We start from the raw sequence: 10,511 nt of genomic DNA on the forward strand, positions 1-10,511 counted from the left end.
AAGCTGTCGAGGCTCGGTCTGGGATGATACAGAAAATCCATTCAGGGTCGTGTCTGAACCGCGCCTTCAGAACCTCGCAACTTGCGATTGATCGTTTTTTTTCTCTCTTGCCGTGTCCCTGTGATTGCGCACTTCGTTGAACAAACATCAGATGACAGAATCTCGACGCGCTTCATTAAAAGGCGCAACCAAGAATATCGTCGACCATGATACGTTACGGTGTTCTGCGCCGATCTCGAGGTAAACTTGAGGGAGACGGCGGTGACCGACTGGTCGGAGTATGTTTCCCCGAGTGGCTGGAAATCATTATTCAATTCTTGGTCCCGTCCGCGTCTATCTTTCTAGAAGCCAAGAAATTCTGTTTGAGGAGAGTTTGCGACACGAAGGATCCATTTGGAGCTCTGCGTCGTTTCTTAGTGTCTCATATTTTTCTTTCGCCTGATTCCCATCACACATTATCGTGGCGGTGACGCGACATTTCAATATCATCAGAAGAAGTTTCCTCCGACTCAGGTCGAGAAACGTGGTGATGTTTCCGATGAAATATTGAGATGCAAGTGCTTTTGATGATCGCCATCCTATCTCTGGGCCACAATTTGCCTCGCTGCTCTGGCGGACTGCGGTGGACTTCATAACTCTGCTGATGACAGTCACAGGAAGGCGCGGAGGTTTTTGCCAGATATCTGAGGGTCGCAAGATCCGTCTGGAGCAGCCACACCACCAATAGGCTCGACAACCAGCATGACAAGAGAAATATTCGACAAAATGTAGACAAAGAGCTGAGGAACGAGAAGTCGATGAGATGAGAGGAAGCCCGGTCGAAACAAAAACCCCCTGCCGTCGTTATTTTTGAACACGAACTCTCATTTTTCCGCGCAGCGTTTCGCGGCTCATAGACGATAGTTCTCAATGCAGGGACGGGAAGTCACAGCCACTCTCCGCTACTGGTGAGTAATAAGCGCAGAGTGTAGAGCTTCGAGCTTCCAGTTCTTCTTTTTTTTGAGAATCCGATACGCTCATGGTAGATGGACACACGGTGCCGAACATCCACGTCTGGAACTTCTCGAGGAGCTCTTCGAATTCGAGAGAGTGGGTTGCCTTCTTGTAGAGACGACGAGGCTCTTGGATAATCCCCCGACCAATCATGCGGTTTCGGATTCAGCCTTAGCATTCCTGCTGAGTTCTATCGATAGATGTTCGAGATCATGAGACCCATGGATGGGTATTCAGAGGAGGATCCACCTCTGAGCCTGTTACACTTTGTCCTCTTCATGAGGTAGCCCTGCCTACGATCCGACAGATCAAGCCCAATAACGAATCGTCTCGAGAAAATTCCCGTCATTGTCAAAAAAAACCACAGGGAGCGAGAATTTACAGCAACCACTGTGATCTTCGAAGAGCGGCTGACGACGTAAACATCGCTAGGGTAGAGCGTCCACTCCTACACGAAACGGTCTTCTATTCTTCTCGCGTCACGCGTTCTCATAGGTCCTCCGCCGATCGCCGACGGAGTGGAGCAGGGAAGCGGCCGAAAACCGACGAAAGCACTCCGCGATGGGAACTGACATTTCTAAGTAGACGCCAATCCGCGTTGCCAATTTCGGTCACTTTTTGCGTTGAGCAGATTTTCCGGCCGCGTTTCCCGGTGGGGCTTCTCTGTACGTTGGAGGAGTCACTGACCCTTCCGCTCTTGTAATGCCAAGCGGCATAAACTTCCAAATTGATGACGAAAAGCCCGGAACTGTCACGAGATCGATATACGGCTGGCTTCCTGAAGCCGTTTAGATTTCTCTGCGAGTCCACCGCCAGTCTCGTATAATCTCTTCCCGCTAGCGAAACGATGCTGGAAAACCTCATTATGAGACTCGTTTCTGAGACCGTTCTTACGCGGGGTTACCGCCCGGTTCGTTTGAGCGCGAGAACAAAGATATCTAATTGCGGCTCGAACTTTAAAAAATATCGTGCTGCTTCCTTGGTATTCCAACCAACGCCACCACTGACGCTTCCCACGGCGGCGTCCTTGAGCGTTTCCCAACTAAATTTGGTTCATGATGAGGCTAAAAACGCATCGAAAGGGGCCACGTTTCCCTTCCGTGCGCTATGTGTACCATCTCTCCCCGATCGAGACAGATCCCACGGGGTTCTGTAGCCATGATTTGGATGCGATCCGAGCACCCGAACGAGGCTCCGATTACTCTTCGGAAAGCTGGAAGCTGAATTCTTTCATTTTCATTCTCTTCTGATCTGTCTCGGAACGGTGAAACATTGCGGCCCACCCTCAGGACGCCCACCGAAGTCTTCCCATCATTTTCTATCTTAGGTCTTTCAGCTTTTCTGCCAAGTGAAAACAGCCGGGTGACACTGATAGTAATCATCGCCCCCTAGCCGAAAAGTATTCGGCTGAAAATGTGACTATTCCTTCAACTTGCCCCTCCTTCGAAGAACGCTCGCTCCCAGAAGGATCCCAGCTCGACGATCGTAATTCATTGTGAGTGACATTCTCACGAAGTCGAGTCGTCCGTGCATTGTTCCCGGATGAGTCAAAGAAGTGTGCTCCTTCGAATGCTTTGAATCGAGGATTCTCTGGTCTCGAACTAATTCTAAGGGAGTCTTATCTTGAAAGGCTGTCTAATATTTTCCTCCTTGCACCGATGCTTGGGATCGTGAATCGCCCTCTGCTCTCGGGAAAAGGGAGACTCACGGGCGATTCGCTGCCTTTAGGGAATGATCGTTTCTGGTACGTTCTGGCTGCGTCCTCCGATGGTTTTTCCTGGTCGGTTCGAACCTCACTTTGTCAGTCGGAACCACATGCGCGCATTCCCCATTCCCCAGCCTCAATAAATCTCTCGAATATATTTCCCTGAAAGAGGGAAGAGACACTCTCAGGCTCAATTCGCTGCCGACGATGTCTTTGTATGAGAATAGCTCTCCTCCTTCGATCATTTTCATCGGAACTTTTTTATCCCCCGTCACTTCTCTGAATCGTCATCTAAATGAGCCCATCCGCGTATAGAATGAATTTCGAATGAAACTTCTGCGTTGAATCTCTACAAGTCCGCCTTCCTGCTTCATGGCTTTCGTCTTCTGAGCCATTTTGGAATCGGAAAAACGCGGTTTCTCCTGCGTCTATCGCCGCTAGGCAAGCGCGAGACATTTGCTAAAGTGAGAAAAAATACGCATTTGACGAGTCATCCAATCGCAGTAAACTGTCGGCGATTCTGTGCGTCTCGAAATCATATTCGTGAATGCGATCCGAGCGATTGACGCTAGTAAAAACAATCTTATTGCGGACCTTGATTTGAGAAAGCGGGCGAATAGTAAAGGAAGGGCTACAGAAGATAAGATTAATAATTCGACCGCTCTCTCTGCGCTGTGGCACCTCAGCCAAGAGCCAATCAATGACTCCAGAGGCGTGGATAAGATCGATCGTTGACGATTCGCAAAGCGTAATTATCGCATTTCCGAAGACCGCTCCCATTGTTCCGTTTTCACCTCCCTGAGGTCCCGCCTCCGACATGCAGATACTCCTAGCCGGGCGGAAGTTGACTGCGTGTGTTGGAAAAGAAAACTTTCTGGGATTTTTTCATGCATTAAGTCCTCGGGGTAAGAGACCGCATAATTTCTCTCATCCTAAAGCTCCTCCTGCCGGATCGGACGATTTTCTCGCTTGTGCAAGTTATAAACTCTCGCAGGATGATAATGACGACGACTCGCGAACCAGAAGATTCAGGAGCTGGACGAAGTTCTGAGAACTTATTCAATGTCAGATAAGGAACTTCTGGCGCAGGGGTTCCCACGGTGTGGGGACTCGAATCGAACGGGTTTGCGCTTGTGTGGCGATTCTGCGGTTTCGGGAATCCAATCAGCATATACCTCATATCGTCCGTCCGTCCGTCCGTCCGAGAGTCTCAATCGGGGACGGGCTCGAATTCGAAATCCGTGAGAGACTTGGCAATCCGAAATCCGTCAAATCCTGAGGCCTGATTGTGCGACTTCCATGGCACGTCTGGAGCGCGGTTCTCAAATTCCGAAAAAAGTTAGGTCTCCCACAGCTTTCCACTGTGTGGTCACCCGCTGCCTCCTGGTACAGCGTGAGGAGACTATCAAGACTTCGGAATGCAAGTCATCACTCTCATCAATCACGGAGCTCCTCGAGCCAAGGTCGAGAAAATACAAGTCTGCGGGACTGTTATCATTGTTCTCGTTATTACTACAACGCTATTCTCTCGACTGCCTGCGAGTCAAACTTCATCATCACCTCTTCGTGAGTTTGTTACCCGCTACCTCGGGGAGCTGATTGCGCAATCAACGCATAACGAAGCAGATTCCCATATCCCAGCTAATTACCAGAATGGAACTTCTTGCCGTACGGGTAGTCCGTTCGGAGCTACTAAGGATAGAAATCTTAGAGAATAATCAAGGTGACGTTTCGACCGGAATATCGTTCTTGCCTGGGTCGATATCGACGGCGCGGCCGGAATGGTCACAAATGCGGGCCAATAATATCAAGATGCCCCAGAGCCAAAAACTGCGATTTTCTTATCCCCGCATCGAGCAGCTTGGATGCTCACAGCTCACAGCATTTTCTCCGCGATCGGCGAATACCTGCAATCGCTCTCGTCTTGGATCCGGTGGTTTGAACAAGAAGGTGGGAACGGGAAGTTTACAACAATGCTCTATTTTCTCAGACAGTCAACTACTTTGGTGCCAATGACAGAGTTCGAGTACCGCCGGCGGAAGCCATGCGATCGACAAGATATCCCTCAGGGGCGGCAGTCCAGTCCCGAATCCTCGACACAACCAATGCAGTCTATTAGTCTGAGGTCGCGCCGCGCCGTTCTGACGCGCTCCCAGTCCAAGCGAACCCCGGAGTGTAACAGCGGAATGCAGTTCAGCTGCGAGTCCCGCAACGGATCTGTACAGAATTTCCGTATCCCCGTGAAGATCGATTCGGACTCGCCGAATTCCCCCGAGCATGGCGGGAACTGGAATACTTGAGGAGAATTCCGCTTCTCTGAAGAATTACGTCTGATCATCGCACCGGGGAGAATCGGCTGGCTAGCCCATCCCTCCTTCCGGTGGAAACTCGGAAGCCCGGGACGCGGGAAATGAAAGAATTCATTCCGGAGATGAATGTGAATATTGGTCGGTCATAGACTACGGTCTGAGCAGCAGCAGCCACAGCACCCTACGCCGAGCACTGACATTGGATGTCCGAAAATCGGCGTGAGGGACGCGGTTTTTGACGGATGACACTCCTTCAATAATTCGTCTTGCTCGCTGGAAGTTGCCGAAGTCCCCAAAGCGGAGCCTCACGGGGGCTCAGTCGGAAGAAACCGGGAGCCGAGGCCGATACCACGCAAAAATTTGAAGACGACTCGGAAGGCGGAAAACAACTTCAACTCTGTGGATATGGCTTGTTTTTCCCTTCGAATCGTCAACGATGTTCAAAGGGCGATTCCATGAATGAATCCGACTAGCTCAACGGCCGGTCGGTCTGCCGACAGCTCGGTCGCTAGCCCGGTCAGCGAGTCAGGAAGTCAAACAAGTGATGGAGCAATCCACGTCTTCGGAGCGAGTGTCAATGGATCATTTGCTGCGACTTCTGTGATTTCTCATATTCTTGAATCCTACGCTCACAAAGAAATCCTCATCCACGCCTCGTACGGCCATTGAGGCCGTTCTCGCGGATACTATCGAGCCTTGTTGAGCGATCGAATCTCCGCCGGGGAACGGCAATAGTGGGAGCCGTCCCCAATTGTCTCAGCACAAAATCGATCCCTCCTGGTTCTGGCGTCTACATTTATTTTCTTTTTCTTCCAGGAACCGACATGACATCAATCGAGTGATTGAACAGCCCCGAGAATGCGGAGAGTCTTCCTTATATTGTCGGTGTCTTCGTTTGTTCTGGGCCAGACCACACCCGATCAGACGGAAGGCCGACCGAAATACCAACGAGCTCTGACAGACCTCGTCCCCGCCAGTCTGATCACCGTACTCGACAAGTACCACCGGCCGATAAATAGCAACTATGACGCGCCTGAGCCCACGAAACAGAAGCTGACCAAGGCTGAAATCCTCGCGAAGTTCACTTCAGCCCGATCGTCGTCCACAACCCCATCAACAACCCCCAGGAGCACGACGACTACGACAAGGAAACCGTCCTCTTACGTGACCTCCTATCCGAACTTAGGTCAAACAGATGATGGCACGGAAACTCCGTTCAGGATACTCTTCATCCAGACCACCACCCCGAGCGTTCCCGTAGACCTCACCCAGCCGGGATTCTTCACCAAAGTTGTCACTCAGACGGCGAAGACGGTCACCGTTTATGAGGATGGCGTTGCGAGAACAGAAACAGTTACTCCGTCGCCTTCGCGAGATACCACCTTGTCTTCATCACCTGATTTCAGCCCGGTCTTCATCTATAAGAACCAGAGGTTCACCAGCGACTCCCCGAATCCGGTCGTGAGCGTCGCGAGCTCCGTGAGCACCAGTGATGGCGAGGTTTTCAAAAACGGGGGAGAGATCAAGGCGCAGACACTTCAAGGACTCCAGAACGCCGTGGGCACACCTGCAGGGAAGTCCTCGAGTACACCGAGACCTCGGCGTAAGGTCATAAAGGTCAAGAGCAGGAAGGTGCTCAAGAAGGACAGAGAAGCTCAGAAAACCACAGTGAAACCGTCGACGGAGGCGGAAACAACTGTTGAGACGCCGAAGAAGAAGGGAGCATCCAACGGTCGAGCCCCAAAGACGAACGCCCCACGTGAACGATCAAAGGTCCTGATCACTCGGCGACTCAGTACGTAAATTCAGACTCGAACACTCCATCCTTCCTTTTGCTCCTCTCTTATTCTCCCTTAATTGAGAGCCAGTCGATGGACCATAAAAATACTCCTTGCCCTCCCTATCTCTATGCCCGGGTTTAATGAAAGTTCAACTCAATTTCCAGACAACCCCCAAAAATCCCAGAGCATCGAAATACAAACCACCGTCGCACCGTCATTAGAGGCGACCTCAGAAACTCCGAGGAAGGTCCGTCGTCCCGGGGGGATTCGGAGATCGACTGCCGCTCCTGAAATCGGGAAATCCACCTCAGAAGCCCCAACAACGACCGCAACTCCAGCTCGACCCCTATTCAGAGCCCGAGTAGCTCTGGCACCTTCTCGAGCCCCGAGCACCGCAGCCCCGACTCTGAGATCTGTGATCCCAACTTCGAGCTCGGCCCAATTCGAGCCGACGAAATCACCAACCAGGAGAAATCCTCAGCTATCCAGGACGTCTCCGGCAACCTCGTCATCTACGTTGTCCAACACTCGGTTGCCGGAAACTTCGACAACATTGGTTCAGACACCTGAACCGAGCGACGTGAAATCCTCAACGCAGCCCAGAATTTCCCAGAAGCGCGTCGTCACTAGAATCGGAACTTCTAGGCCAGTGACGACAGCTCTGCTGACTACAACACCATTACCTAGCGCACCGACCGATGCACCCTCGTCCACGGAAGTTCCGCCAGCGTCTCGAAGCCCGAAGAAAATCGTCAAGCGTAAGAAAAAACCCACCGCCTCAACAGCCGCTCCCGAGTCCGAGAGCTCCGACGGGACAACCGTGACACCTGTTTCCATAATCTACTTCCAAACGACTCGATTCACCACGCCAACTCCGTCCGTCACCGAAGCCAGGAGAGTTGGCAAGAAACGCAGGAGGAAACCCAGTACAGCTGCAGGAACCGTTTCGACGCAACCGATTCCGTTCTCTCCCACGGAGCCCTCGACATTCAGTGCGCCTCAGGCAGTGACCGGATTCAGACCTATCACCACCTCGAATTATTTCCCGACTCCCGAACACCTCCAGCATCTACCGAAAACCGATGAGATCGCCCAGGTCATAAACCTCCCGGGAGGTCGCCTTTCATCGTACCAGGCGCGATACTCTCCCCAAAGACAACAGGAGTTCGTGCCAGATCGAGCTTATGACACATCGATTCCGAATCCCTCGCCGCAACAAATACCGCGGATCCCGCCCAATCAGAGAGCGATCCGACCCGGACCATTCACGGTCGATGAGTTTTTCGCCAACGACCCAACTTACCAAGACCTTCAACGACTACTCGTCGCGGAAACTAACCGTTTCCATAGCCAACCCAGGAATTCGGCTCGCTATTCGCCATACCAGGATCGCGCGGTGGATTATCGATCTTCGAAATGAATGAATTCCGATGAATGGAATCACGACGATGGCCGCCGAAAGATCCCCTCCAGCGAGAGCTCAAATTGAAGCGTCTGCCTTGGATGATTTGAATATTTAACAAACTGAACTCTGCTTAGGCATGCGGATCATTCGGCAAGAAAACCCTTCCATATAAGCTCCTCTTGGTCGCGGTGCACTGTGAATAACGAATAATCAATCGAACTGAAATTCAGACGGGTTGATGCCAATCGGATTCCTAGAATCAGTGGGTCTATCGATCGATCGATTGAACAATCATCAGAAAATCATTCTGGAATCATGTGCCATTTGTTCATACTTGCATCCTTAGACAGACGCAATTATTGGGATCATTGTAAATATTCATTTCTATATTATAGTTCCCGCGAGCATATGCGGCGAGGGCCTTCCCGAAGGCTCTAGAGCGTTAGAAATCATCCAACTAACCCTTTTGGGCGTGGACCAGTTGTTGCCTCCGGAGTTATCCAAATTTTATCAAGCTCGTCAGATTGCTGATATCTTTGACATCATGATAACTCGCATATTGTTGATTGTTGACTCCCGTGCCGATGGGGTGAATGAATGAATGAATAAACGAATAAACATACAAACACCAGGGGAAACCGAGTGCTAGCCCTAGAGTATCATACCTACATATGACGCCAACGGTTCGTTCACATTATTTCTTCCTTTATTCAAAGATAACTTCGGGAGAAGCTTTCTCGATGACAACACATTCTCAGTAGGTTCCTTGATTATGAAGTCCAGCTCCGCAGTTCTTGATGTCATCTCTGAGTTTCCCAACGATGTCGCGCATCGTGCGGAAATCAGTCTGATACCTGGGATGGCAAGCACGATGTGACCAGTCACGTTCACCAGGAAGGACTTGACGTTTTTTTCGTCACGGAGGAAACGGATCGGACTATCCGATCGGGTGAAGATACCCGGAGCCCCTTACTTCGAATACTCCGAGGACCGAAGGCGTTGAACAAGGGTCGGTGCCCACCGTTCGAAGTCCATAATAATCGGTGAGCGTGATCTGAGTGCTACAGGGATCAGAGTTCGTGTGCCGTGTCGCCCACGAATGACTCTAGGGATTCATTGAGGTCGTAGGCGGATGTTCGATCAAAGTCGGCAGAGACGCTGAACCCATCCTCGAGGAGCTTGTGCAATTATTTATATTGCAACTCGCATGGAGGATTCGAGGCCCCTCCGAGCTCGAGAGAACGCAACTCCTTGGGTGAAGGAGCGGAAGGTCTGGAATGCCTGAGGGGAGCCTCGTCGAACTTACGGGCTCCGCAAAAGCCGGGCTCGGACTCCTCAAGATAGGGATCGCTGAATCGACAGATGGACAGATCCCTGAGAGAGTAGGTGCCAACTGCCAAGCGGCCCCGGTGAGTATCGTTGGAGCGGCTGCCCCGGAGGTTTCTCCGGCAGTGAAGCCAAGCACAATCTACGGGATCTTCGGAGCTCACGGTCAGCTCAAGAAAGCACGAGGGAAATGATCTCACGAACTATAGGGGTTGGACCGAGGGACGAAGAATCTCTTCATCGAATAGAACTTCCGGCGCCGCTTACTACGCAGAGAATAATTTGCTCTGCCTCACGTGGGAACGAGGGAGGTGCTAACCTTTGGTAGAATTCGGGGTACGAGATCTCTGCATTGCCGAGGAGCAGGTCCAAGCCAGACGGGGCCAGGACGCAGTTTTGATTGAGCTGCCACAAAGCTTCGGGGCTGAGCATGCTGATATCCGGCAAACTAGGAGAGAACGGAGAAACCTTAAGATTTGTTGAGAACCACGATCACCCCGATTGTGCGAATTCATGTCGAGTTCAGTTCGGAATCAAAATTACTCAGGTTGATAATACCTGTTGAAAAGGTCGGCGCTCCCTTTGAATTGCCGGTATAAGGCGCCAAAAAGTGCCTTTTCAGTGAGATACTTGTCTCTGATGGAATCCTCTACTTTACGGGCTTCCACAGCCAACCGGGTCCACGCTCTCGTCGACAACTCCATACGACATGCGATCACTTTCTGAAATTACACTCCACAGTCATTGCCGAGTCATGCTCCGGATCCTTCGTGTGGATCGGGGAGAATCGCTCCTGACAGATCGGGGCGGGCACAATTATTCGTCCTTTGAGACCTCAGAGCACCTGGATTAGACAGGACATCATCATTAACTCACATGGTCCACGCTCGGCATCAAAGCATAAGTGGCCGCGAAACTTGTCACCACGATCGAAAATCCAAACGTAGAGACCATTTTTCGTCCGGTCTGTAAGCGGATCGATTGCAGCGCAG

At 51.3% G+C, this 10,511-nt stretch overlaps 2 protein-coding genes across 2 annotated transcripts; one reads left to right on the forward strand and one right to left on the reverse strand.

Annotated features, from left to right (window-relative positions):
• Positions 1-5,865: 5,865 nt before the first annotated feature.
• Positions 5,866-8,208, forward strand: LOC114828237 (mucin-5AC-like). The gene is made up of 2 exons (XM_029111518.1): positions 5,866-6,802; positions 6,953-8,208. Exons 1-2 carry the CDS (start codon positions 5,866-5,868, stop codon positions 8,206-8,208), a joined length of 2,193 nt encoding a protein of 730 aa, XP_028967351.1.
• Positions 8,209-8,947: 739 nt separating this feature from the next.
• On the reverse strand, positions 8,948-10,511 carry LOC100908413 (uncharacterized). Its single transcript, XM_003743475.1, has 4 exons — positions 10,396-10,511; positions 10,078-10,241; positions 9,839-9,967; positions 8,948-9,047 (listed from the first exon to the last, which is right to left on the reverse strand). The coding sequence occupies exons 1-4, from the start codon at positions 10,471-10,473 to the stop codon at positions 8,948-8,950; spliced, it is 471 nt and encodes a 156-aa protein (XP_003743523.1). The 5' UTR covers positions 10,474-10,511.

Source organism: Galendromus occidentalis, unplaced genomic scaffold (assembly GCF_000255335.2).
Source record: "Galendromus occidentalis unplaced genomic scaffold, Mocc_1.1 scf7180000077446, whole genome shotgun sequence".
In the NCBI taxonomy this organism is placed as follows: Eukaryota; Metazoa; Arthropoda; class Arachnida; order Mesostigmata; family Phytoseiidae; genus Galendromus; species Galendromus occidentalis.